The following is a 27,810-nucleotide window of genomic DNA, read 5'->3' as shown; positions in this document are numbered from 1 at the left end:
CCTGTCAGTCTGCCCGCACCAAGCTCCAGCACACTGCTTTGTTGTGCTAACTGCTAACACTGTTTTTGCCTGTGCAAAAGGCTTGTGGACCGGGGTTAACCTGTGCTCACACAGCAGTATTCTGGTGTTGATAAAAAACAAAAACATGTCCTTGAAATATCATTTGGTGAGTTTCCTAAATCTGCACCCATCCCTTCTTTTACTAGCAAATCCCTGGAAAAGACTGGATGGAGGAAGTTAATATCAAATAAAGCCAAAGTGAGATCTAAATATCCTGACGGAAGCAGTAAGGCCTCTGGAGGCTCAGCGCTGCACAACCCAGGAGGATGAGCATTCTGCCAACACACCACAAGCTCTGTCGCACACCGAGTTCAGCAAGAGGGAAGGCTCACGTTTGATTTCCCAGGCTGCACAGAAAAGGTCTGTGTGAGGAACAGCTCCTCCCTGACCCGCCACAAATCTGATCTGATTCTGACAAGAACGGGATTGTCAGAGAGCTGACAAGGTTTATTCCACTGATAATAGAAAGCCCAAATCATGCATTAACGGCCTTTAGACACCGTTAAAGGCAGCATTTTAAAATTACTTAGAGTAGAGTGGCATAAAAAGCGGCGTTTTGATATAAAATGTGGGAAAATTGATGCATTTATGGGCAATTTCAGCTTTCCACAGAGCAGAGTAGAGAGACAATTATGGGACGCTTCTGAAAGGCCTTTCTAGAATCACAAGCATAAAGCATAAATCATATAGTCTATTGTGGCCGTGTTCGCTCCGGCGCAGACACACCCAGTGGACTCCGGGCGTCATGCGTATAATAGCGTAAATATCTGTAAGTAAAGCCTGTTATGCAAATTTACATAACGATTCCAAAAATGTCAGCAATTCTTACTGTTAGTCAAACATCCCCCCACATACAAGTGTCTACTTACAAGTGTCTATGTGAAGTTGTTGTTTTATCTTTTTAATGGCATTGTTTTGTTGCATAGTTTTGCATTCAGGAAAAAGGCCCAGCAGAGGTTGTACTTCCTGCTCCAGCTCAGGAAGTACAACCTGCCTCAGGAGCTGCTGATCCTGTTCTACTCCACCATCATCCAGTCTGTTCTCTGCTCCTCCATCACTGTGTGGTTTGGATCAGCTACCAAACAGGACAGAAACAGACTGCAACGGATTGTCAGGTCTGCAGAAAGGATCATTGGTTCCAGCCTGCCCTCCATCCTGGACTTGTTCACCTCCCGAGTCAGGAAACGGTCTGAAAGATCACTGCAGACCCATCACACCCTGGACACAAGCTGTTCACCTCCTCCCCTCTGGTAGGAGCTACAGAGCTCTGTACGCCAAAACCACCAGACACAGGAACAGCTTCTCTCTGCCGTCACTCTGATGATCAATGAATCAGTCATACTGCACTATTACCTCTGCTGCACAGTAATACCACAGAGAACAAAAAGCTCACCTGGAACACAAAACAGCGCTTCCTTTCATGTGACCTCTGACCTCATTTCCTCCTGCTGTAGCTGAGACATCCATCAGCATTTGGAAGCTGTCAGAACAAACATGAGCCCGAAAAAGAGAAATCAATGTAATGCCCCGCCTGGGTCTGCCGACCCATTGTGGGCTTGTTAGTGTGCAGACGTATGGTGGTCTGCTTTTCAATTCCCTGTCCTCGCTGAGAATCCGTGCCGTCTGGTCTGCTGGCGGCCTCATTAACAACAGGTGGGTGTCTGAGCACACACACGTGTCCACTAGCTGCGTCCGTGTCCGTGTCCGTGTGTGTGTCCGTGTGTGTGTGTGTGTGTCAACGTCACTGGAAATGAAGGAAGTGAAATGCTCCCTGATCTGGGGGCCGTATCACTACAATAATGAGTTCATTAGCCGGCTACAAAGAGCGCTGAAGAATGCCAGTATCAGACTGACTTGGTTGATCAGTTTACAGCTTCTCAGTGAGGCGCAAGTACCAGCATGGCTTTTAGACTGAAACTGTGCTATAACTGTAGTCTTGACCACTGGACGCTGCTGAGGCCCAGGCCGTATTGCTATGCCCGCTGGAGGGAAGGGAGGCACGGGAGAACCAGAACTGGGCGGAGCAAACCCCCGCTGCAGTAAAATGAGAGGGTTTCTAGAGTGAAACACCACTTTTGTCCACAGAGACCGACAAGTCAATACAAAATGAAAGCTCCTTATAGTAACTTTAAAACTACATCACCAAGCATGCATGTAGAAGTAAGGAGAATGTTGCTGCAGAAATTGAAACATTGTTACAATTAATTTCTGATGCATCTAGTGCATGGTTTAATTCAAATACCAAGACCTTCAATAAACATGCTACAGATACCAGAGTTAGCCATAAGCTATAATTCTTTACAAACTGAAGAGAACAAAAGGGGATTGCATTCAAAATAATAACATATTATTTTGCTGTGATTGGAGGAAAACACTCCAATTATATGACACCATTTTTATATACACATTTTTTTGCAATTCATACTTTTAAATTAATATTTTATGGTTAAACATGATTTTTGAAAATCTTTCTAGATACTTGTAAATTATGTAATTGTGATACTTATTGGATGCATTATTTTGGCCGCCTTTCATAAAACTCCAAACTTTGAGAGCACTCTGTATGAAATGAGCTCATTGTGTGAGGAGAGCTGCAATCCTCTAGAGCAGACCTGGGCATTGTACAGCCCGCGGGCCACATCCGGCCCGCGGGCTGTTGCCGTCCGGCCCGCGGGAGGTCATTGGGAAATTAGGAATAAAACGTAAATAAGTGTACATCATGTACAGAATAGAGCTGCATTGCTTTTATTTTGAAGGCGACTTTTGCTGTTTATTTTCTTCTCAATGTACGTATGTTAGTGACCGTGTGTGAGCAGCAGCGTCACTACAATGTGTTGAACTGAGTTTATGGAGATGTGAGTTAGCTGTTAGCCCTCAAACATGTCAGCCTGTGTTAAAAAAGAGAGACTGACACAGAGTGTAGAGTTTTAACAAAACATGGACTTTAAAGTGTTTCTTACTGAAGTCAAAGGTAAAGCCGTGTGCTTAGTTTGTGGAGAACAAGTCGCAGTGTTGAAGGATTAGAATTTGAATCGTCATTACGAGAGGAAACACGCGGAGAAATACGAAACATTGAGTGATGCAGAGCGGACACGGACGTCTGAGGCTTTGCTCGCTAAGCTGCTAAAGCAACAAGGCCTTTTTACCAAGCTTCACACATCCAGGGATGCAGCCGCCAACACCAGCTTTGTGACGTCACACAACATTGCAAAAACCAGTCAGCCATTCTCTGATGGGGAGTTTATCAAAGAGTGTTTGGTGGACTCTGCTGCACTACTAGGCCCCCAGAATAAAGAGGCATTGGAGAATGTGCAGCTCTCCAGGTGCACCGTAACGAGGAGGATCGAGGACATCGAGGGACATCTGGAGCTTCAGCTGCAAAGAAAAGCAGACCATTTCCAACTCTTCTCCTTGGCTCTGGACGAGAGCTGCGATGTCCGCGACACAGCAAGTTACTCATCTGTGTAGGTGGGATAACGAAAGACTTGGTGATTACAGAGGAGCTGCAGCAATGCAGTCAATGAAAGGGACGACGGGGAGCGATGTGTTCACGGAGGTAGATGCTTCCACAAGCTGGGACTGAAATGGGACAAACTGGCATGCGTCACAACCGATGGTTGTCCAAATCTGACGGGGACAAATGTCTGACTTTTGAAGCGGATGCAAGATAAAGTGACTGAAATCAACCCAGAGCTGAACTGTGTATGTTTGCATTGTGTTATACATCAGAATGTGTTGTGTAAGTCAGTGCTCCAACTTAACCACGTTACTGATGATGTAACTAAAATAGTTGACGTCATCAGGGCACGAGCATTGAATCACAGACAGTGTGTTGCACTCTTGGAGCAGCATGAGACTGAACACAGTGACAGAGGCTCACACACAGCTGTCAGTGGCTCAGCCTGGGCAAAGTGCTTCAAAGAGTTCAGGACCTGAGAGCAGAGATTCAAGAGCTCTGTGAGAAGAAAGGCAAGAACATCCCAGAGCTCTCTGATGTAAACTGGATCACACATCTTTCATTTGCTGTGACGGCACTAATGAATGATCTGAATACCAAACTGCAAGGCAAGGGCCTCTCTGCACATGACATGTAGCCTGGTGAAGGCTTTCATGACTACGTTGCAGGAAACACTCTCACCCACCTGCACACCCTGAAAGAAGCCACACCATCAGTTGAACATCTCCACAGGTATCATCCATGTTAGGGGCACTGCATGCTGAGTTTAAGGCCATTTCAAGACTTCACAACAGCTGAGAGTGAAACATGATGTCTTCTCCTTCACGTGCAGTGTGGATGATGCTCCCAGTGATGTTCAGCTCCAGCTCATTGACCTGCAGTCTGATGCAGGACTGCAGAGCACTTTAAGTCAGTATCACTGCTGGATCTATATTCTTCTCTCAAGGAGAACGTTCCACACATGAGGAGGCATGCTCAGGAGATGTTGCTTCTCTTTGGATCGACCTCCATCTGTGAACAAACGTTCTCTGTGATGAAGTTGAACAAATCCAGATCCAGATCCTCTCTCACTGACATCAGCTGTCAGCTGTCCTTCACATCTCAGCTCACACATTCAGCCTGACTTCAGTCACTCGTTCAAGCCCAACAAAGACTAGATTTCTCCACTGAACTGACAAACAGAAAGAGGTCATTTGTATAGTAATAGTTATAGTAATAAAAGTACTAATTAACAGCAACATGATCCCCGTCAGTGTTCTACTATTATATATGGATATTACAAATGTATATGAGTTTGGATTATTGCTGCTGCAGATGTTTACGGTGGAGCTCATTTTAACTCTTTTATACTCTGTTGGTCAGTTTGTGTAGTTAAAGGTTTGAAACATTATAATGTGCAAAGTAACTAGTAACTAAAGCTGGCAGACTAATGTAGTGGAGTAACAAGTACAATATTTCCCTCTGAGATGTAGTGGAGTAGAAGTACAAAGTTGAATAAAATAGAAATACTCAAGTAAAGTACCTTGAATCTGTACATGAGTACAGTACTTAAGCACATATACTAGTAACATTCCACCACTGATCATAACATTTACTCTCACCACTCACAGCTCATCAACACCAAACAACACACTGCTTTATATAAAGAGGTGGAATAACACTGAGCAGGACTGAGCTCAGTCTGTTGGTCCGGCCCTCAACAACAGGCCCTGTTCCTCATGCGGCCCCTTGGGAGAAAGAGTTGCCCCCCCCTGCTCTAAAGGGAAGTGGCAGCCCGTTTCACAACTCGACACACTACACGACGTACAAATGGATACAACACGTCTTTCTGCTGACGGTTCACTGTGTGCGCCGCCATGTTTCTGTGACGTCAGGATTGTTCATGCCGGAGAACTGTCCCGGGCAAGCTTCCCGGTCCGATTTCCAATTCCCCTTAAACTCATCGCCACTTGTCGCCCACACGCGCATGGGGGAAGTAATCCATCAGGACTTTCTTCCTGCGCGTGCGCATTTCACAGACCAGGAAGCACGCTGCTTCCAGTCATGTGACAATAATACAACTCTCCGTGTGGTCGGTCAGACGCTGTAAAACGGGCAACTTCTGTTTATACTCTTTTTGGTAACTATTTGCAAGGTAAATATATGAATATTAATACCGATAACGTCACAAGAAGAATGTAAGCACGTGGGAATAAAGACCACTTTTTAAAGCAGTGCTAAGCTAGCGACATACTGTGGAGTCTGTACCTCTTGTATGGTTTTTCCTAAAACATGTCAGCACAGATGGTTGCACATGAATCCGATCTGAACAGGTCTGCACTTAACCCGTCCGTGCTCCGCTCTATAACGCTGCCTAACTGTGGCGGACTCAACGCAGGTCTCCCCGGCTGCTATCGGGGTGAAAGTCCAGCTCGCAGACTGAACGTCGGGTCGTTGGCCTCTGCAGTGTGAACCAGGATGGCTCCGCTGAAGTTCTGCGCGAACCTCTCCTGGCTGTTCACGGAGCTGCCGGACTTCAGCCAGAGGATGTACGCGGCTGCCTCGGCGGGCTTTCAGGCGGTGGAAGCCGGCTGGCTGTACGACTCCGACCTGCAGGAGCTGCAGAGAGCCAGAGAGGCTACAGGGGTGGAGGTGATCCTCATCAACACCCCGCCCGGTAACGACTGCAACATGGGCAACGCGCGCGCGCGCGCACACATTCAGTCAGAAGCTGTTTATTTCTACCAGACTGTACTGATACTTTCATGCGTAATAATGATTCGAGGATGATGATGATGGTGGTGATGATGATGATGATGGGAATAAAGGATGAATGTGTTGCAGGAAATGTAAAGGGAGGCGATCTGGGTCTTGGTGCTGTTCCCGGAAGAGAGGCAGAGTTCAGACAGGGTCTGGATCTGGCTTTGAAGTATGCAAGAGCTTTGCACTGCAAAAGGTGAGAGTAAAAGTAACTCTTGTGTTGTTTTCACCCTAAAGTCCCGCCCCGAAAATCAGTGTGCAGTGTAACGAATCTGCGTGTGCACACAGAAGAAAAGAGAGTTTGTACAGCACATTTCAACAACAGGTACTGCAACATGCTGTTTGTGGACCAGGTTTTTATTAATTCTCTCTCTCTACTCTGCTCAGCCCCAAACTGTCCCCCAGACTTTTATGCTGAAAAACAGCCCCAGTGCCTGGTTTCCTCCAGACATGATGCATAGAATTGAGGCCAAACAGTTCAGTCTTAGTTCCACCAGCCAAAGAGTCTAGTTTCTCTCAGTCTGAGAGTCCTTTAGGTGCTAGACTGACCATCGGGTTCTGGGTCACTTCTCTAACCTCTGGTCTCTTGTCCCCGATCGCTCAGTCCGGCCGGGCTACCAGCTCTAACAAGAGTCCTGGTTGTTCCAAACTTCTTGGGGCCACTTTGCTCTCGGGAACCTTCCCTTAGATGTGAACCTCCACACAGTCCCGTCTCTGAGATACTTTGACCTCATGGCTTGCTTTTGGCTCTGATGTGCTGATGTGTCTCAGCTGTGAGATCTTTCCAAATCATGTCGACTGAACTGCTGGAGGTGAAGAAGCGTCTCTAAGATGAGCTGAGTTTTAAGGGTCGGGGGCAGAAAACAAAGAGTTAAATTATAATCACGTGCCTAGAAACTGTTATTGGTTTTACTGCTGCTGAGACAGATCTTTAAAGCAGAGTTCTTCATATTTGTGTATGAAGTATTTTTCTATGAACTCTTCAGGATCCACCTGATGGCGGGGAGGGTTCCCGCCGGCTCACACAGAAGGGAGGTTAACGAGGAGATGGAGGACATCTTTGTGGAGAACCTAAGCTATGCTGCTGATATCCTCTCAAAGGTCGGTGACCTTTTCTGTCCAACATCTCAGCAGGATGGACCAAGAGAAACAGGATTTCTGCAGAAAGATAGTGGGACAGAGAAAGTAGAATGTATATGTAAGATTAAAACATATGGAAGATGTTTAAATATGATTCAAAGTACCGTATTTTCCGCACTATAAGGCGCACTTAAAAGCCTTTAATTTTCTCAAAAAACGACAGTGCGCCTTGTAATCCGGAGCGCCTTATATATGGATCAATTGGTTAATTGGTTGATCCATACTGGTTGTACACGGCGCTCTGTCAAAATGTTTCAGTACGACTGGTAAACTACAAAGCCGCACCGCGGTAAACACCGGTACTGTGCTTACTCCTAGTCCAACACCACTTGTGTGTATAAAGACCCCAAAATGGCACCTTTCAAGAGACACGCTTACGACGCTGAGTTCAAACTCGTTTTATACGTAAGTTGAACAATTTCAACGTTTGACTGTAGTAGCTTCTATTCTATGCGCCTTATAATCCGGTGCGCTTTATAGTGCGGAAAATACGGTACATCCACTCTGTCCAAATCAAGCGTGTTACACGAGTAACACGCTTGCTGCTACTACTATACCATCACACAACTCATCACCTTATCAAAAAGATTTGAATAAATGATTAATAATGCATTTATCTTCAGGATTCAGGATTATTTGATCCCATCGACACTTTCAGGCTTTTATTAGTTTCTGACTCTGAGAAAATACACAAAACTGATTTAACCAAATCACACATGTTGGTGATTCTGTGATCTTGTTTTGATAACTAATGTAATAACTAAGGTAATATTTGTCTTTACTTCCATTCACTGGGCCTGCCCTGAATCAGTCTTAAAGCTCGAGTGTAGAGAGGAAACGACAGGAGACACAATGACGAGCAGCAAGGCGCCGCATCGGAGCTCTGCATCACACGAGTGTTTCCTTTTGAATTCCTTTAGAATATTGTTACAGGACATGAATATTGTGGTATTCATATAGCTGCTGCACTGTAGGCATACGTGTCATATTCGATCAGTTAACATCACACCGCCCTCATTGAATGGTTCCTAATGTAGATGACGATGCTCCTGCTCCTCACAGGAAGGAATCACTGGTTTGATTGAGCCAATCAACACGAGGATAACAGACCCCAGGTACTTCCTGGACTCTCCTCATCAGGGTAAGACTCTGAGACAACACCGCCTCTAAGAGTCAAAGTCACGCCAACGAGGCAAATGCAACAAAAGTGTTGGGAAATGATGAAATGTGACCGTAGGAAACACACAGGGTGTTTCATGTATTCATCAGTTATTCACTTCAGAATGGTAAGAGTGTTGATTTGAGAACCAGGAGCTGTCCACAGGAGAACGATTATCAGGTTACGCTCTTCTATTGGTTATTAGATGGTGAATCATTATTTGATTGGGCTTTTCAAATCAGTTATTGTCCAATATCTCAATGTTTATGATGCATTCCAGATGTAGTTGGGATCGGCGGAGGCCTACCGGCTTATATTTCTGACGCCAAACATAAACATGCACAGTGGACATGGCCGATACAACTGAGAAACTCTAAACTACTGTGAGGCAGCATTTATACCATGAGGGGTCGTGTCATATCTAGTCACAACTTTCAACAGCTCTTGAACTTTGGTCCTCATATGAATGCAAGTGTGTGAATGAGGATGTCCTTTACATGTCATATTTTTGATATGACATGACAGCTGGCCAGTAATAAGTCATTTAGCCCCATTAACATATTCTGATGCAAGTGCACGGCACATTCTGGAATTTAATGTCAAATGAAACACCGAGCTCTGCAGAACCGATGCTGCAGATCTTGTTAGTGTCAGATTTCATGTCTGCTACCTGCATGAGTCACATCTCAGCTCGTCCTCATGTTTGTGTCTGCAGCAGCTGCAATTCTGGAGAAGGTTGGAAAGCCAAACATCAAGCTGCAAATGGTGGGTGCTCCTGGAAAATAAAGGAACGAGAAAAGAGATGATAGAACTCTGGACGTAACAGATGTGCAAACTGTTTCAGGACATCTTTCACTGGCAGATAATGGATGGAAACCTGACGCAGAACATACACAAGTATTTACCCATCATCGGTGAGTAAGATGAGATATTGTGATCGAATCCTTCAGCCTTGGTGACCAGTGACCCCATTTCTTCCAGGCATCTTATGTATTTCATCTAAATTCCTCTTTTCATCCCCCAACTCATCTGGTGTCCTCGTGGCCTTTAGATATGGTGGATTGATATTTACCCTTCATTACAGTCAGTGATCTCAAATGAGTTTATTGATATTATAACCCTATTGAACTAGGCTGCAACAGATGGTCTGTTCTGGTGACACCTTTTATACTACACACGTGTTGCTAATGTTAAAGTATGTATGTTCCACACAGAGACACGATCTAAGTGGGTCTGCTTTAGGTTCGTATTTAAATGTCTTCTGGTTAGCGCTGGAGTCGAGCAACAATGACGAACTCAGAGGACGGTGAGTTTAAATCATCCGCCCAAATCAAATACTTCTCAGATTCAGAGACATGCACCCGCATGAATATTTCACTAGTCCACGTAGCTGTCTTCCATTTTAATGATGTATTGTCTCATCCACCTTCTTTTTTCCATCTTTGCTATTCTGGAACAACTCATCCGCTATTATTCAGAACGTACATGTTGCAGCTACATCTGCTCTCCACGCTTCTTTAGTACCCGTCGTCCACCGCTGGCTGTCAGCTCGTGTCTAGAGGGTGACCCAGTGCGAGATGGTTGAGTTTGGGGAAACGGCCTCGCGTGGTTGGGCAGCGAGTCGCAGGAGAGTTTTCACACATTTCCCAGTTTTTGTTGTTGCTGTGACTCAGATAATTCAATCAATACGATGTAGAAGACTTTGGATCAGAGACGTGGGGGACTCATGCTGTTTAATCAGTGACGCTCTGATGTCCTCCAGTAAATATGTGGAGACACATGCAGCTGTAATGATGAGACCAGAGAGCAGGCTCAGAGCTTCTGGAGCTAATAAAGATGGACTCTTCCTCAGGTCATGTTCAGATGGCTCAGGTTCCCGGCAGGAATGAGCCCAACAGTGCTGGAGAGCTCAACTACAGCTACCTGTTCACCACACTGGAGAACCTCCACTACCAGGGATACGTCGGCTGTGAATACAGGCCACTAGGTGAGTGCTCTTTTTATTCAATATATTATGGCACCCAATTCGAAAATATATATCTATACATATTTCTAATGATCTCTGTCCTCTTCAGGCTCCACAAAGGAGGGTCTGGGTTGGATGGAAGATTATGGCAAAACCAGCAAGTGATGAGCAGGTGACCAGTCACAACGCGGTGCACGATTCAGCTGCTTAATGGCAGACGTCTTATACGAGTTCACTTCTTCTACCAGGGCTAACTCTCCTCTGAACAGTTTCTAGTGGCCACACAGTGTATTTAAAGTATTTACTGTACTTTGATGTAGTATATTGTATATTTTACTGTTTAAATGACCAGTGGTTCTCTTGCTCTTTGTTATCAAGACACTTTTCTTTCTTTCTCAACTAATATTGGATCAGTTTTTTAATGTATCGATAAACTATTTGATCATGTATCAAGCGTTTCACTGTCAAAAATAAATAGTGATATCTATCCTAAAAGATGTTGATGAATTCTCTATAAATTGGGAATGTTTGTTGAACAAGACGCGTGTTCATGTTGGTCATGAAATGTACACATCTCCCCGTTGGTCTTTCTGAAAGTGAACAAAGAAATGATGCGAGCTCATTGATACAGGTATGGCGGGGGCGTCATCATAGGACACATATCCTAACGGCTGGTCTGATCTTTACTTGAGTTTCAAAGATAAAAAACCTTCCTATTGCTCAAGCAAGTCCTCACCTCACGGCTGTGTTCTACCCCATCTCATGGCTCCATCTCATGGCTCTATCTCATGGCTCCATCTCATGGCCCCATCTCATGGCTCCATCTCATGGCTCCATCTCATGGCTCCATCTCATGGCCCCATCTCATGGCCCCATCTCATGGCCCCATCTCATGGCTCCATCTCATGGCTCCATCTCATGGCTCCATCTCATGGCTCCATCTCATGGCCCCATCTCATGGCTCCATCTCATGGCTCCATCTCATGGCTCCATCTCATCCCAACTACATCTGTTTAACTGATGATTCAATCAACACTCGCCCGTGCATAGATTTTAAAGCCTTTCAATCATATTTCAGTGTTCATGTTCCCATCTTCATTGCCATACAGACATAACAGTGAGGTTGCTATTTTTGTCAGTTATTTTGAGTTTAGGACGGGGCCTCTGCCGTCATAACCTAGGATGATGGTTCTGTAATAGCTACAGTCCTACTCTTGGTAATAGGACTTTTGTTTTTCTGAATACAGTTGGGTGAACGGGTTTCCGTAATACTACCTAATGTCACCATAAACTGAGATGAGATAGAGTTTCTGTAATGTTTGATTTACCGATATGCCTGCTGTGATGGTTTATTGTGGAGCTGTAGTTCCCTCTATTCAGAAGCAAAAAGTATGGTTGTAAAGTTAATATACTCCGCATTGAAAGTGAAATTCCACAAAGCGCTCCGTGGGGTCCGCAGCAAAACACCCGCCAAATATGAAGCAGATCAGAGGAGCGCTTCTCGAGATGTGAGAACACACAGACAGATTCCTCACTTTAGAGTCGGAGTACGATGTGCTCACCTAGAAACCAAACGTTCTCATTCATCCTGCTGCTTTATTGAGCATTTCACATCCTGTATAAAGAGTTCTGTATGTACATCATATACATTATACAGTCAGACAGTGCAGTGTTTGTATTGGAGTCACAATGCTGAGGGCTAACTCCTGACAGTTCACATGATGAATATCCAGTGTTTAACATTCAGACTGAAGTCTCGCTGCTTCTCTCCACATTTCTTCATTTCACGTCCACAACTGAGCTCAAACATTTGCTTTCCTTCCAGAAAATGTGTAGAAATCCAAAGCTGCCGAGTACGTCATTAATGAGGGGCCTGTGTTCACAATACTGTAGGCTGGCTTCGTGCCCTCTTGTGAATTGGGGTGTGGTTACCAGCCAGCACCCTTCCACAATATACAACACGGCCTCAAACTCATCGCCCCGAACGTGCTTGGGACCATTGGGCTCTGATGACGTGTGGCATGCTATTATGCAAATCAGCAGTTCATTTGACACATTTTCCTCCCGCTTCTGCAAAAACCGACTCAGGCACTTTCAGCGCAGAACATCAGGAGTATGTTCACAGAGATCTTCTATGCAGAGCTGATGTTACAACAGCGTCGCTTCAGAGGTTTGGGAATAAAAATAAAAAAGGAGAAAGGCACTTCAGGGCACAAGATATGGCAGTGGCGTTCAAGTGGAGGAAGAGGTTTGACACTTTTGAAAATGGAACATTAAAGCCATCCTACTCTGACGTCCCAGCTGTCTCACTCGCATGAAACACTGAAGAGCTAGCAGGATGCTACGAGAAGGCACACGATCCCAGATAATGAACCAAGCTGTGGAGTATGACACTTGTGCAGAAGAGTTCATTGTTGGGTGCAAACGACTTGACTTGCGTTACGTTCTGGCATGAAGCATCAGAATCAGTAAATCTAAACTGCTGATATACATTTAGGGTAGTTATCTGTGTCTTCTCTTCTGGCAAAGACCCAAAGGGTTCCTTCACAGTCACGGCGTCACAATGTGTCGGAGCTCAGGACTCCAGGACGTGGTCGAAGACGTAAACCCATCTCATCTACTTTACCACTTTTAGAGCCAATCAGTGAAAAGGTTCTGCGCTCGAGGTCTTCAGACGAACCTCTTCCCTGACAACCCCGAGGACCCGACCCAACAGGGTGTCCGGGTCCACACACAGTGGACCCTCTCGGTTGCAGGTCCAAATCAAACTGCTACGAGAGTTTCATAACATGAGCTGCGACTCATTTTCTAATCGGCCCGTATTTGTGACAGATGGGTTCGTCATGGGACGTGCAGTTTCAGGCTGGAGGTCTCCTTTGAATGAACGTTATTGAGAACGTCGATGGATAAAACCAAATGAGAACTGTGTGCTAACGTTCAGTGAGCTCCAGGCCGCGGGCCGCTCAGCTCATCCGTACTGTGTGAACGTAGAAGCCGCAGGTTGTAGTCGCTGATTACAACGCGCAGTGTGAGTTAACACAACTTGTCTACCAAACGTTCTGCTAACTTTGCTCAAAGCTTTATATTTTGTCTATATTATAAATGTGAATCCGTTTCTTCTGAAGTTAGCAGAGGTGTCCCCCTCCCCCACCTAGTTAGCGTGCACTCACTATGTGCACTAGAAGAACTCTACACCTTTGATGTACTTGCTTGTTAACAAAGCGTGCACTTAACTCCCAGCTGCATCGTGAGAGGCATCGAGGATTTAAAGGTGTATCCACTGAAGCAGATCAGAGTAGAGATCATCGTCAGCTGACACTGGAATATCTTCACTTATTCCATCTGGTCATCAATAACTTAAAGGGCCAGTGTGGAGCATTTTGCAGGATCTATTAGCAGACATGGAATATAATATTCATAACTATGTATCACCTGAACTAAGTACACAGTACACACGGGGGGGGGGGCATCACACACACTTGAATGCGTAGTTAAAAGCAAGTATATCAGAGGATTAGGCCGATAGTGAACGAGCTGATGGAGGTTTAAACCCACCAGTTAGGAGGCTCTAGTGTGAATCAGGTTTCCCCCAGTGGTTTGGTTCTTGGTTTAGGTTTCTGACGTTGGCACTGACATTAACACAGTAGCACCCTGTCCTGTCTGATGCTGCTCTTAATGTAGCACTGAGTGGAGCTGCTGGGAGAACATACTGCCACAGAGGATTTTCCCCACATGACCTCGATCCAAAAACTCTACAGACTGCTGCTTCCTATTTCCATACGTCGGTCAAGATCACGTGGATACGAGTTGAGGTAAGTCCAGCTCTGCTCTACAGCAGACCCGTCCAGAGGTTATAGCAGGCGGTGTTGATGACGGACTCCAGGTGGTGGTACATGGACACCAGCTGGGGAGGAGGGCTGCTGCCGGCCGGCTGCTGCGATGGCAGCGGCTCCCGAAACACGACCTTTAGGCTCTGTAGGAGGAAGGAAACAGTGCTGAGACGTTGGCACTACTACAGTGTAATAATATTACTAATCACGTCGGTGTGATGACCCACTGTTTTTCCAGCCTGGGCGTCCAGAAAGACCAAAACAAAGCAGTCAGTGAACTTCTGGTTCAGAACAGCCTGAAAGGAAGACGACAGACGTGGATTAGATGGACATTCAGAAGTAACAAGGATTCATCTTTCTGATCTTCTTCATCATGTTAAACATAAAGGCAATTTTCTTTGGGCGACAATGAAAAGGTTGAATGTTAAAACACAGAGAGAAATGATGGAGCAAACAGGAGGAAGGTGTGCACAGCCTCTGACACGACATAAAGCTTCTCTCCCCAAAGTCCTGTTTGAAAACGTTCTTTTATTCGACACCACAATGTTCCTCAGCACAGAAACACTGGGGTCTGCTAGATAACGGAAGCACTGTTAACTGTAAGCCTGTGTCATGACATTTGGTTGTAACATAATATTTATATGTAAGGGTGGTCAAAATGTCAAATACACATCTGCAAATACTATATGTCTAGGGCTTTTATTGTGAAAGGTAGGAAGGTGTAGATCTGGTGTGAGTGATTAACATAAAGATGAACGCTATTATTCCACTGCTGTCATGTTCCTTCATCACCAAGAACACAACGCGGTGCTAACACGTATGGAGAGCAAAGGCTGCTGCAGGAGCACACAGAGGACACATCTCTAGAGCACAGCGTGGGACTGATGCAAAGTACAAGTGATTGGATTGGCACTAAATACTACACTACCCATAAGTCTTAGCGGCTGTTGCTATGGAGGAGAATCAGAGCTGTTGAGCACAGACGGCTTTGTTGTCGTCGTCGGGAATGAACGGCGCATCATAGCGGACTCTTTGCACACAAACTATTTAGAAAAACGTGTTAAAAGTTACATCTGACCTCGTCTAAGAGAACGGATAAGAGGGAAGGACAGGAGCGAGAGGTCAGGCTGTTACTGCAGCTCTCTCACTGTCAGCAACTCAGAAGCATCCCATAATTATCCCCCTCAAGATCTAAGTAATCCCTCTAGAGTCCCATCTCACATCTAAACACAGCTCCCTCAGTCCTAACGTGACCCACACTCAATAAAACCATTGTTCACAAGTTTAACATCGCGTAGAAGACAAAGAAATGCTGAGGCCGACATGGAGATGTTACACTTCATCAAGCTTTTATAAAAGGTAACTGCTGAGGCAGAGCAGGAGCATCTTCTCACCAGGTACTGGATGCCGTTGTCGTCAAAGTGTCTGCAGCTCTGAGGGAAGCGGTTCAGCAGGACTTTGATCAGGCTCTGGTACCAGGCTGGACTCATGGTCAGGAAGCAGTCCTGCAGCGACACATCACACACACATCACACACTGCCGTTATGACTACCATCACAGACCATCTGAGCACAGCGCTTCATTCTGCTCCACACATTCAGTTCAAGTCCAATATCACGACCGTCTGCTTTGCTTTTCTCCAACGGCTGAGCTCCGTGTTAATGAATAGAGTCTGAGGCAGCATCATTATATATTGTCATTGATAAAATACACAATGTTTTTAGCATGTACACATCGTCGCTGTCATATAAGCCTCCTATATATTATATATACGCACACATCCAGCTACCTCGTGTGTACACAGTAGAACCACTAGTCGACTGAGTTTTGGTTTTTTATACTTTTTTAAATATCAATGACTTAAAGTCCATCTGTGGTAAACACAGTTTGAATTGGTGCCTTTGTGTGATTTTTTGTGGAGAAACTCAGTTTTCAACACGTTGATTAAATCAACTCATGGATCAGTGGACAGAAGAGGATGAAGTGTGGGTGTGTCTATGTGGATGGAGTGTGGGTCATAAAGTGTGGGTGTGTCTGTGTGGATGGAGTGTGGGTCATGAAGTGTGGGTGTGTCTGTGTGGATGGAGTGTTGGTCATGAAGTGTGGGTGTGTCTGTGTGGATGGAGTGTTGGTCATGAAGTGTGGGTGTGTCTGTGTGGATGGAGTGTGGGTCATGAAGTGTGGGTGTGTCTGTGTGGATGGAGTGTTGGTCATGAAGTGTGGGTGTGTCTGTGTGGATGGAGTGTGGGTCATGAAGTGTGGGTGTGTCTGTGTGGATGGAGTGTTGGTCATGAAGTGTGGGTGTGTCTGTGTGGATGGAGTGTGGGTCATGAAGTGTGGGTGTGTCTGTGTGGATGGAGTGTTGGTCATGAAGTGTGGGTGTGTCTGTGTGGATGGAGTGTGGGTCATGAAGTGTGGGTGTGTCTGTGTGGATGGAGTGTGGGTCATGAAGTGTGGGTGTGTCTGTGTGGATGGAGTGTGGGTCATGAAGTGTGGGTGTGTCTGTGTGGATGGAGTGTGGGTCATGAAGTGTGGGTGTGTCTGTGTGCTCCGTTCTCGCTCTCAGGATATCTCAGGAACGCCTCGAAGGAATTTCTTCAAATGTGCCAGAGACGTCCGTCGGACTGAAAGAGGAACTGACTAGAATGGAATGTGGTCAAAGGTCACTGTGACCTACAAAGACACGTTTTAGCCATTACTCAAGAATTCATAAGACTATTTGAATTATGACAATTTCCCTCAAATGTCTAAAAGCGTAAAATGATGATGTGATGACAGTTTGGACAGACGTGGATATGAACTGCGTGAGGCGGTAATTGTAGTCTGTACATAACCACCACATGTTTATGTCTTTGTTGTCTGGGTTCGTTCACCCAAATGACTTTCAAAAACATCTTTAAGTGTTGTTTGTACTCTCGCTCGGAGCCGTAGCATGAGCCTCCGCAAACGGCACTCGAGAGTGAACGTTTATACTCTGCGCTGCATTATTCTCCAAAACTCCAGAGGACACAACGAACTGTGAAGAATCAAAAAGATGCCCATAGACTGTAAGTGTAACCGGCTAAACGCCATAAACCAACCTCCACTATGACGAAGAGGGATTGTAATTACATGTATCTGTAAACTCATATCTCATATTCATGGACTACTTTATACAAGAACTGTAAAGAAGTATTGCATGCATGATAAAGAAACAAAGGTTTAATATCCTGTAAACTATTTGATATGGCTGCAAAATATTTACTGACATGTAGATATTTAAGACCTCCTGTTTCTGAAGCATCTACAAGTGGATTAGCCTTCTCTGTATAATCCCTACACGTGTAACGAGTGTTTTTATCAGTGAACTACTGGTGACAGTCACGTGATGGCGTGCGCCGCCAGCCAAGTTACAAAAATTCCAAGTTGCACGACCAAGCGCCATCACCATGTTCCCAGATCTCAGCAATAAAGCTGGTGAGGACACAATGTTTTCACGACCAATAGGAATGACGGCCAAACTCTAAAAACCAAAATGACCCTTAAATTACTCTCTTACAATCTAGCAGGCCTTGACCCGGTTGAGTTTGAGTGCCGATCAAAGGATGGCGGATGAATGTAAAATGGGAGTCTCACCAGTTGTGGGTCGATCTCCCCCACCGAGCGGCTCTGCACAGCCTCCAGCAGCTCCTCCAGCTCGCTGAACGACAGCTTCGTCAGCTTCAGTTTGTCCATGGCCAGGTGCTCCCCGTGGAACAGCCTCCTCCACAGGTTGTCCCTGCGGCAGTGACCCATGGCCTGCTCCACGCTGGCCTGGATCTGTCTGCGGGCCGACAGCACCTCGTTGTTGAGCAGGGGGAACAGAGGGGAGGAGTAGAGCAGCCCTCGAGTCTCTTGTCCGCCACCCGCCAGAGGGTAAAACTCATTGCCGTCGCTCGGAGCCAAGGAGGCTGCGGCTTCGGACGACGTTTCCTCCCAGAGGTCCTGCTCTGCACCGCGCGACCCGCAGGCCTCTGCCCGATCGGGGGGGAGCCGGCCACTCAGCTCACCGGGATCACGGTGGATCTGAGGAAGCTTCTTGAAACGGCGCATGTCAGCAGTGAGGCGGGGGAAGAGCTCCCTCTGACTGGTCATGATCACATAGAACCGCAACCTACGCATAAAGGAATAGGACAATTTATAGGACATTCATTTCAATTCAATATGCTCCTTGAGATCAGATCTGGACCGATATTACCACGGATATATCTGAATAAAGTAATTCATGTGTATGGTATTAGGTATTAGAGGCTGATACCTATGATGCTATTTGAGAGTCAATACCAAATATAGTGAATTTAAACGTAACATAGGAAACCAATTTAAGGATCCCCGATGTTCAAAGAGCAATGACCAAAGGAGTATTCAAGGTAAAGCCGAAAAAACAAGGGTCTTGCGCTGCACATTAGTCGGCGCAATATTTACAGTTCAGAAACTTCCCGTGGCGTTTATCTAAACATGCTAGCTGCATCTGCATGCTTTTATTCTATTAGCTTTTGTTTTTGTCTGGTGTTCATATGACTTTTTAATGTACAGTTCTGGAAATTCAGTAAACCCAGTGGTGGGCCGTCAGGGCCTTCTCTGCTGGCCTAAACAGAATCACAAAGTTAGCTATTTTATAATTTAATAATGTTTCATAAATACACTACATGTATGGTACTTTTTTTCCCCATCATCTTATGTTCTCATTGCACAGCTCCTGTCTTCCTCAGTTGCTCTGCTTCCAGTGCAGCTTGTTTTAAGTAGAGCTTTTATCCAATCAGATCTCACCTCTGTGTCTCTAGGTAAGACCAGAGACAGAGGCCTGCAGACTCACAAGTGAATCCATGAGCAGTTTAAGTGAATGGGGACGATGCTGTTGATTGTCATAGTGTTCAACCAATGAGATCTTTAGTTTGATATGTTGGGCGTATTCTTTGATGTGTCAGAGCCTGCTAGCTGGCCTGTAATGACGTCAGCATTAGTGCAGCTCTGCAGTGAGGTGCAGCGTGCACTGTGATTGGTCAGTGGGCGAGCACGTGACTATCGTGAAACGAAACTTAAAGTAGCCATCAGAGGCTTAGTCGGAGTTCAAATTGAAAGATATGGAAGAAATGACATTTTTTGCATTTTGCTTGGTGTATACAGTTGTGTGAAAAAGTGTTTGCCCCCTTCCTGATTTCTTATTTTTTTGCATGTTTGTCACACTTAAATGTATCAGATCATCAAACAAATTTAAATATTAGACAAAGATAACACAAGTAAACACAAAATGCAGTTTTTAAATGAAGGTTTTTATTATTAAGGGGGAAAAGAAATCCAAACCTACATGGCCCTGTGTGAAAAAGTGATTGCCCCCTAAACCTAATAACTGGTTGGGCCACCCTTAGCAGCAACAACTGCAATCAAGCGTTTGCGATAACTGACAATGAGTCTTTTAAAGCGCTGTAGAGGAATTTTGGCCCACTCATCTTTGCAGAACTGTTGTAATTCAGCCACATTGGAGGGTTTTCGAGCATGAACCGCCTTTCATGCGCCTCTTGAACACTAGCCCTATTTTTAGGTCTCTGCTCGAAAATTGCATACTCATACTAAAGAGAGTGTATTTCTGCAACTACAAGGGCTATTTTAATAATTTTTTGATTGTATAATACAGGTAACACTAGTCAGATGTGCTGATATGTGTAAATATTGTGTATATGTTACTGGTTAATAACAAATACACATATGGCACAGCTCAAATTGAAAAAGTTTCAGTTTCGCCTGAAAAAAAGCACTTGTGTCTAAAATATTACTTGAAATAAGGCCTAAAAATGTTAATGGCATAGCCAAAGTCATAGCACAACAGGTTTTACAGTCTCTAAAACGGATTTGACTTCGATTGAGTGAAGCAAGCCAGCATAAACCAAGCAAAGGCATGCAAAATTCTTGGAAGCAGCAGTTGCATTGCTGTATTCTAATTTTATATACTATATAACTAAATATTAACTATATATTCACTTGTCTTATCTTAAGAGTGTTCAATAATCCTAATAAAGCAGTTTGACACCATTTTCAATAATGTTGAGCAGTTATGATGTGTCATATCTGTCATTCATAACAATAAATGGCTCATAATGTGTGTATGTGACACTGGTAAGGCCTGTGATCGGCTGATTTACAAGTGTGAGACCATTTTAGATGTGGGATAGTCCAACGGGAGCCATGCGGGGGTGTTTGAGAATCTCCTTGTCTCTTTACTGACTAAAAATCGCAAAATGCAGGGCAAACCCCCCTCTCTACATGGATTGGTCCACCTCACAGAATCGGCTGCCATTTTGCCATTCATTCCGCCCGCGCATTGATACCAGTTACAGTCATGCAACACAGGATGGAGGACACATGAGCGCCGAAATCCGTTGGAATAAATCCGTTTTACATCGCCAAAACCGTCAAAACGTAAGTTTTTTTACCCAATTTATTTTCTCGTAACCAGTGGCTGATGTTGGCATGTATACCCATAACCTTTGAACGGTTTGAAAGAGAGTAATTTCGACGCCGCTGCTCGTTTCCGGGTCGAATCACGAGCCTGCTAGATGTGCTCATCCGCCATGTGCGATCCTGCTTCGTGATGAGAGATCATCCAAAGAGCACAGTTCGTCGATTTTTGGCCAAAATTGTTGAAAATCTTCTAGATATCTTCCAGATATGATCTTAGTTCATGTACAATTGTGTTTTGCAGTGTGTAAAATGGCTCCCATGGTTGTTTCGCCCAGAATTTCTTTGTTACACAGGTATTATTTTTTTATTATTTTATTCCTTTCGCAAAAGTGAATTGTACACATGTACACCACCCCCCCGCCCCCCTCTAGCCCCCTTTAAAGGGGGCTCTCGTGTACAAGAGGTCATGCCACAGCATCTCAATCGGATTCAGGTCGGGACTTTGACTAGGCCACTCCAAAGTCTTCATTTTGTTTTTCTTAAGCCATTCAGAGGTGGACTTGCTGGTGTGTTTTGGATCATTGTCCTGCTGCAGAACCCAAGTGCGCTTCAGCTTGAGGTCACGAACAGATGGCCGGACATTCTCCTTCAGGATTTTTTGGTAGACAGCAGAATTCATGGTTCCATTTACCACAGCAAGTCTTCCAGGTCCTGAAGCAGCAAAACAGCCCCAGACCATCACACTACCACCACCATATTTTACTGTTGGTATGATGTTCCTTTTCTGAAATGCCGTGTTACTTTTACGCCAGATGTAACGGGACATACACCTTCCAAAAAGTTCAACTCGTCTCGTCAGTCCACAGAGTATTTTCCCAAAAGTCTTGGGGATCATCAAGATGTTTTCTGGCAAAACTGAGACGAGCCTTTATGTTCTTTTTGCTCAGCAGTGGTTTTCGTCTTGGAATTCTGCCATGCAGGCCATTTTTGCCCAGTCTCTTTCTTATGGTGGAGTCATGAACACTGACCTTAATTGAGGCAAGTGAGGCCTGCAGTTCTTTGGATGTTGTTCTGGGGTCTTTTGTGACCTCTTGGATGAGTCGTCGCTGCGCTCTTGGGGTAATTTTGGTCGGCCGGCCACTCCTGGGAAGGTTCACCACTGTTCCATGTTTTCGCCATTTGTGGATAATGGCTCTCACTGTGGTTCGCTGGAGTCCCAAAGCTTTAGAAATGGCTTTGTAACCTTTACAAACCTTTGTAACCTTGATAGATCTCAATTACTTTGTTTCTCATTTGTTCCTGAATTTCTTTGGATCGCAGCATGATGTCTTGCTTTTGAGGATCTTTTGGTCTACCTCACTTTGTCAGGCAGGTCCTATTTAAGTGATTTCTTGATTGAGAACAGGTGTGGCAGTAATCAGGCCTGGGTGTGGCTAGAGAAATTGAACTCAGCTTTCCAAAGATGTGATAAACCACAGTTAATTTATGTTTTAACAGGGGGGGGCAATCACTTTTTCACACAGGGCCATGTAGGTTTGGATTTTTTTTCCCTTTTAATAATAAAAACCTTCATTTAAAAACTGCATTTTGTGTTTACTTGTGTTATCTTTGTCTAATATTTAAATTTGTTTGATGATCTGAAACATTTAAGTGTGACAAACATGCAAAAAAAATAAGAAATCAGGAAGGGGGCAAACACTTTTTCACACAACTGTATATATTTATTGTTTTACCTAGCTTTGTTTTTTTAACACTCAATGGCTGAAGGAGGAGAAACGGATTTGTGAGTTGGGATTTAACCATGGGATTAAACTCTTAGTCAACAAAGAAAGGAGGATGAGTTTGTCTTTAAGTCAACAGCATTCGGTAAGTCAACTGCGTTTGTTTTTTTACATCTAATATCTGAATGGCCCTCCAGTGTGCAGCAGAATGCGTGTTCTGCTGCAGTGTTGTTGGATTGATTTGTTGCTCTGTTGTCATATGAATATATGTGACTGGTTCTTGTGAGTTTGTTCTTGTCGTTGTGTTAATTATATAGATTTGGACTATGTGCATTGTCCGTTACTTACGAAGCATACCGTCATGCGCGGAGTTATTGTTTGTTTTAAGCTAGTTTAGCGTAGCCTCTCAGAAGTGCGGTAACTCAGCTGTTTTTTGTTTTAGTTTATTTTGTTCCGGGTTCAGAGGTCACACAGCCCGTTGTCTCCTACGTGAGCGCAGTCCACAGAAAACATTATATTTCCCACAATTTAAGCTTCTGCATTTTCCAAATGCACTAGTATTATTCAAACGTATTGTTCGGTTGGTAAGCCTCGTACCGAACAGTTTAATACGAATACGTGTATTGTTAAACTCCTAGAAACAAATAATAACTGTAGCTTGCGCATCATCATGAGGTCATTAGTAGATGTTCCAGCTGCAGGACAGCAGTGAAGGCCCAGGTATGAAATGCACGGCCCGCCACTGGAATACCAACTTATTAATATTATATTCCAATTCTGCCAATAGATCCCTCTAAAATGCTACACATTGGATTTTTTAAGTTTAATGTTTTGACTAATTTATTTTTCAGCTGTAAAATGTTCTATTCAAGTGACATTCTTTACTACCTTAACATAAGGGATGTTTATGAAAAATAAAATGTTGCCATTATGCGTTTCCGTAAAAATAATCTCAACGATTTCTAGCGGAGAAATGTATAAAACTCAAATATAGACCGACCTCAAAATCCAGTATCATTCAGCCTCTACTTTAGATGATCAATATGGACAATAGATAAACAACAGAACTAGGGCTGCTATGAGCAATTCCTTTCATAGTCAAGTCACTATTTATTTCAATTAATCAATTCATGTATACAATTTCAGAAAAAACTAACTGAGGTGATATCCTTTTGCTTCTCTGGCTCACACCCAAAAGAAGGTTTCTTCTTTTATCTGTTGGTTCATGTCTCTTTACCTCAACAGATGCCTCTCCCCATCTGACTGTTCCTCAAACGGAGCAGCATTGTGGCACACCACCAGGGACACGTCAAAGTCATCATGGTGGTGCAGGCCCTCCAGATCCTTGTAGGAACCCGAGCTAAAGCCAGGAGGAGGAGAGGATAGAGAAGGTTGAAGTGAAGCGGTTTAGAAATGAGAATATACAGTACATGTGTACTGTGATTGGGATGTATTTCTACCTGTTCCACAGAGCCACTAGTGCATACTCGTGCAGGTCAGGCGTCCCTTTCTTGTTGTCTGTGGCGACGGCAGCCTTGGACATGCGGAGCGGTTTCATGCCGTAGGTGCTGGCGTGGTCAGTGATGTAGTTGTAGAGCTGATGAGCTGTTATCATCCCCGTGGAGATGGAGAAGCTCCCTGATGGACACAAGGTCAGAGAATCTTATGAAGACAATCAGGATTGCGTTCAAGTGAATCTTTTAAAAGAGCTCCTGCTCAGACTGAAGCAGCAGTGATGCATAAATACGTCATGAAAGGAAAACAATAAAAGCAGTTTGTCATCTGTTTTTCTGTGGCAGTGAAACCATTTGAAAGATTGTATTTTGGCCAGCAGTGAGCTGTGGGGCGAGCTTGAGGACATGCCAGACATGCAGGGCGGATAATACCTGCACTCAGACACACACCTTGAGGCAAATACCAAAGTACAATATAGCTGCAAATGGCCATTCTGGGTTCACAATCCTTTTCTGCTCAACAGAAAGAAGCAGCTCAATTGCCAGCGAGTTTTGGGCAAAGCTGAGCAAACCCCCTCAGCTGGTTTAGTTCTGTGTAAAGAAGGTCACTTATTGCACACTCAAAGTCCCCTCAGTCATATTTCTTGACATTAAGGTGTTGTGTTTCAACAGCCTAATGAAAAATATCCAGCGAGTTTGGTGATGTTTGGACAAACTGTGATTGATTTATGGCCATGATTGCGCCGGGCCCATGCACAAGTTTAAACCTGGTGGCGCCCCATATTGAGTGATTTCAAAATAGTGGTTCACATGTGGTTCAACATCGTCACGAGACGTATCCTGCAAGTTTCGTGATGAATGGCCCAACGGTTGTTGACTTTGGTCTAGTTATGTTTGTCCTTATGAAGTTTATTGGTCAATCTCTTGAAAACAAAACGTGATACTAGCAAGCTTTTGACAGCTTTTCATACGATTGGTCCAGTAGTTATCCACAGAAAATGTAGTTGCAATCGGAAGTAAGATTTAGGAGGAAATGTCAAAAATGTATTTTTCAGAAAATGGCGTCAAAAATTGTCTGGCAGACTTATATTGTTCAAGAGGCTATTTGTAGAGCACGTTGAGGTGGACATGTCTGTCCAATTTCAAGGCAATTAGACTTATGGTTTGATGGGCGTGGCCTCGCCCCGTTGTTAGCCTTAATCAAAGCGCTGCCGTGCGGCCAACTTCTTAGGAAGCACTTAAACATCATTTCCAGTTACTGAGCCAACTTTCATGTTTCTAATTTGTTCCAGCTCGTGAGAATTTGAGCCGCCCCTTTGGGGCTCGAATGCTAATAAAAGTAAAATAAAGAAGTGGAATTAGTCCACCAACAGCCATCAAACAGGAGATTTTGGCTTTTTAAGTAAAAGTGTTGTTTGTGGTGTACCCCGTTGTGAATGTGGAAGTACCATGTATGTTCTCCAACGGTTAAAGAGAAACTTTGCATCAAATGATGTATGCAGGAAAAGCAAAGCTGTACTGTTAAAGCACGATGATGATGTTACATGATGTTGGTGTTACTCTTTCAGTACCGTTACTAACCTCTACTGCTAGATATCAACCATAAATACTGTGTGGGTACTTACCGAAATGTGTCCACGTGTTAAGCATTTAAAGTTGTCCCTACTGGGTCCGATTCATAGGCCTGTTTATGTATTATTACTTAATCAGATAGTTCTCGATATAAATCTGCAAACTTCTTAAATGAATGCTGATGAATTGAACATATATTTTGTTTAATAAACTAAGGGGTGACAGCATGTATACATCCCCCAACTTAAAAGTACTGCTTTGGCGTCTGTGCCATTATGAGCCGGACCTTCTTTCCTCTCCGTCACTACCGCTGACATTGTTTTTAAGCAAACAATCCCAAACTAAATGTTACTTCTTAGCATCAGCAAGATACAGTAGTCGCAGGTAGAATAGAATTATAATAACCACGACTGGGATACTGACGGATGGAGTAACAGCCTGAGGCTTACAGTAGCTTTGAATGCATTGTGAAGGCAATTTGCATATTTGTTGCACCACTTAAGCCTAATCCAACCAAGACTCTTGGTCCACTGTGAGTTAATCACAAGGTATTCCGATGGAGTCACACAGTTTGCTCTTTCCATTTAAATATGACTTTACACCTGAGTCACCTTGGAAGACGTGGTTGCGGCCAAACTTGGGAATGTCTGGGTGATGGGAGATGAAGTCGTCCAGGAAGTCGGTGAGCTGGTAGCCCTGGCGCAGCGTCATGTGGCAGCCGACCAGGTACTGGTGGACCACTCGCAGGTGGAAGTCGTAGCTGAAGGAGTGAACGTGCATCAGGTCCCGCACCTTGTCGCACTCCTCGGTGAAGAGCATGGAGAGCTAAAGACAGAGGGGTGGACACAGTCATCACCGGCACAGAGCGACTAGCGGAAAGTCACGGGGCTAAAGAAGTCACAGCAAATCAAGTGTCTTCTTGATAAGTCTGGCCGTTTTCATTACACAGATTGCTGGGAGTGAATAGCATCTCTGACCGGTTATCTGTGTAATCATCCACGAGTGAACCTGCTTTGCATTTGAAGGAGTACAACCTGCCATTCCAGCTGCAGCCGGCCCCGAAAGCTTTGTGCGGTGCACCTTAAAGCCCTGCTGCTCCCATTGCTTCTTGGCCAGAGCCTTTTGTAAGCAACTTTGATATCAATCGCATTCACAATAGCATCTTATTTAATTAAATCCGACATCAAAAGGGGGCTGACAAAAGCATTAATTGCAAATGTGAATGGCTGCAGAGAGAGGCCGCAGTGTGCAGTTAATTACAGCACAATGAGAGTTTACGGGGAGGGCTGAACGCTCCTGCTGCGTTTACTTTCATCTGAACCATTTGCCTGGAACCTTTACAAACAGGCTTTATCAAATCAAAGAGGCGAGAAAACCTGCTCGGCTCTCTTTAGCGAGAGAAAACCTTCAACTGTGGGACCTCGCGGCACCTTTTCCCCGTCTCAATGCTTGTTCACAAACTAGCACAAGGGCGGGACACGTTCAGCATCATCACCGCCCTCATCCGCAGAGATGAGACAGAAGAATATTCTTTTGGCACAGTGGAATGAAAAAGACAAACATTAACATGTCTCTCCCCGGAGGTGTTCCCCGCAGTCTGGCAGACTAATTAAGTGTGACCTCTTCGCCTGCTGTCGATGGAGCCAGGAGGCCATTGGGACGACAAAAAGCTCTTCAGCTCAGAGGTAGCACATTTCCTGCGTGCGTCCTCTCCACTGTCAAGCCAACATTTATTATTTCCTAACCTGTAATCCCAAACGGTTCATGTTCTAGCTAATTAAACACCCCGTGTAACAAATAGTCAGGTTGAGTCGTCGGGGCTGCAGCTCGTCTCCCGTCAGCCTCTCTCTCTCAGCGGAGGTGAACTTAATGACAGCGGCTACATTGATGGTAGGAGCTGTAATCAGTCTGGGTCATACAAGAAGAAGAGAATACACAAAGCATGTTGATTTAAAAAAAAAAAAAAAAGAGCAGACAAGAGGAGTCATGATAGGAAAGCTTCATAATGGTGACATCCATTGACATCTTCTGTCCTGGAAAACAGAGATAATTAAACATGTATGTTATACAAACACTGTCATTTTGGTGGACAGTAAGGTATTTTACAAATGGGTAGCTAGTACAGTGATTTGACAAACGTTCTTGGATATAAATTCTTTCATTGTTCTCCATCTTTAATGTGGTAGTATTAGATCTATCTTTAATGTGGTAGTATAGATCTATCTTTAATGTGGTAGTATAGATCTATCTTTAATGCGGTAGTATTAGATCTATCTTTAATGCGGTAGTATAGCT

General features: G+C 44.4%; 3 protein-coding genes across 16 annotated transcripts in view; 1 reads left to right on the top strand and 2 right to left on the bottom strand.

The window, feature by feature from the left end:
* LOC142935070 (phospholipase A and acyltransferase 4-like) overlaps positions 1 to 11,959 on the bottom strand; it is a 37,040-nt gene extending 25,081 nt beyond the window's left edge. The window contains exons 1-3 of the mRNA XM_076079177.1: positions 11,258 to 11,959; positions 9,226 to 9,330; positions 930 to 7,414 (exon numbers count right to left, since the gene is read on the bottom strand). The gene's annotated coding sequence lies outside the window, so the exon portion shown is untranslated. The remainder of the gene's footprint in view (positions 1 to 929; positions 7,415 to 9,225; positions 9,331 to 11,257) is intronic.
* On the top strand, positions 5,360 to 11,016 carry hyi (hydroxypyruvate isomerase). Of its 3 annotated transcripts, XM_076079176.1 has the most exons (9): positions 5,364 to 5,651; positions 5,895 to 6,173; positions 6,341 to 6,452; positions 7,243 to 7,357; positions 8,459 to 8,537; positions 9,271 to 9,320; positions 9,400 to 9,469; positions 10,408 to 10,542; positions 10,631 to 11,016. In XM_076079176.1, the coding sequence occupies exons 2-9, from the start codon at positions 5,975 to 5,977 to the stop codon at positions 10,684 to 10,686; spliced, it is 816 nt and encodes a 271-aa protein (XP_075935291.1). In that variant the 5' UTR covers positions 5,364 to 5,651; positions 5,895 to 5,974; the 3' UTR covers positions 10,687 to 11,016. The 3 variants fall into 3 exon arrangements, with proteins under 3 accessions (XP_075935289.1, XP_075935291.1, XP_075935290.1); XM_076079174.1 differs by lacking the exon at positions 8,459 to 8,537 and having other exon boundaries at positions 5,360 to 5,651; positions 7,243 to 7,454; XM_076079175.1 differs by lacking the exons at positions 5,364 to 5,651; positions 8,459 to 8,537 and having other exon boundaries at positions 5,665 to 6,173; positions 7,243 to 7,454.
* A 138-nt stretch (positions 11,960 to 12,097) lies between the features above and the next one.
* szt2 (SZT2 subunit of KICSTOR complex) overlaps positions 12,098 to 27,810 on the bottom strand; it is a 117,935-nt gene continuing 102,222 nt past the window's right edge. For 10 of the 12 annotated variants that reach the window (XM_076079160.1, XM_076079168.1, XM_076079166.1 and 7 more), the window contains 7 exons: positions 26,127 to 26,340; positions 23,950 to 24,127; positions 23,727 to 23,849; positions 17,967 to 18,483; positions 15,746 to 15,856; positions 14,579 to 14,647; positions 12,098 to 14,494 (listed from right to left, as the gene is read on the bottom strand). In XM_076079160.1, the coding sequence (XP_075935275.1) occupies positions 14,351 to 14,494; positions 14,579 to 14,647; positions 15,746 to 15,856; positions 17,967 to 18,483; positions 23,727 to 23,849; positions 23,950 to 24,127; positions 26,127 to 26,340 (1,356 nt within the window). In that variant the 3' untranslated portion in view covers positions 12,098 to 14,350. Of the gene's footprint in view, positions 14,495 to 14,578; positions 14,648 to 15,745; positions 15,857 to 17,966; positions 18,484 to 23,726; positions 23,850 to 23,949; positions 24,128 to 26,126; positions 26,341 to 27,810 lie in introns of those variants that run through there. The other 2 variants (XR_012947762.1, XR_012947763.1) reach the window with 2 other exon arrangements.

The sequence above is a fragment of the Anarhichas minor genome, unplaced genomic scaffold (assembly GCF_050575085.1).
Source record: "Anarhichas minor isolate MPS153535 unplaced genomic scaffold, ASM5057508v1 ptg000071l, whole genome shotgun sequence".
NCBI lineage: Eukaryota > Metazoa > Chordata > Actinopteri > Perciformes > Anarhichadidae > Anarhichas > Anarhichas minor.
Note: the sequence above shows the minus strand (reverse complement) of the source record. Positions and strands in the feature narration are given on the sequence as shown.

Excerpts from the sequence above, each read along its gene's own strand:
- hyi (XM_076079174.1), top strand. The coding sequence starts at position 5,975 with ATGGCTCCGCTGAAGTTCTGCGCGAACCTCTCCTGGCTGTTCACGGAG. Across the intron at positions 7,455-9,270 it reads AGAGAAAGTAGAATGTATAT|CAGCTGCAATTCTGGAGAAG; the intron begins GTAAGATTAAAA and ends TTGTGTCTGCAG. Across the intron at positions 9,470-10,407 it reads CAAGTATTTACCCATCATCG|GTCATGTTCAGATGGCTCAG; the intron begins GTGAGTAAGATG and ends ACTCTTCCTCAG.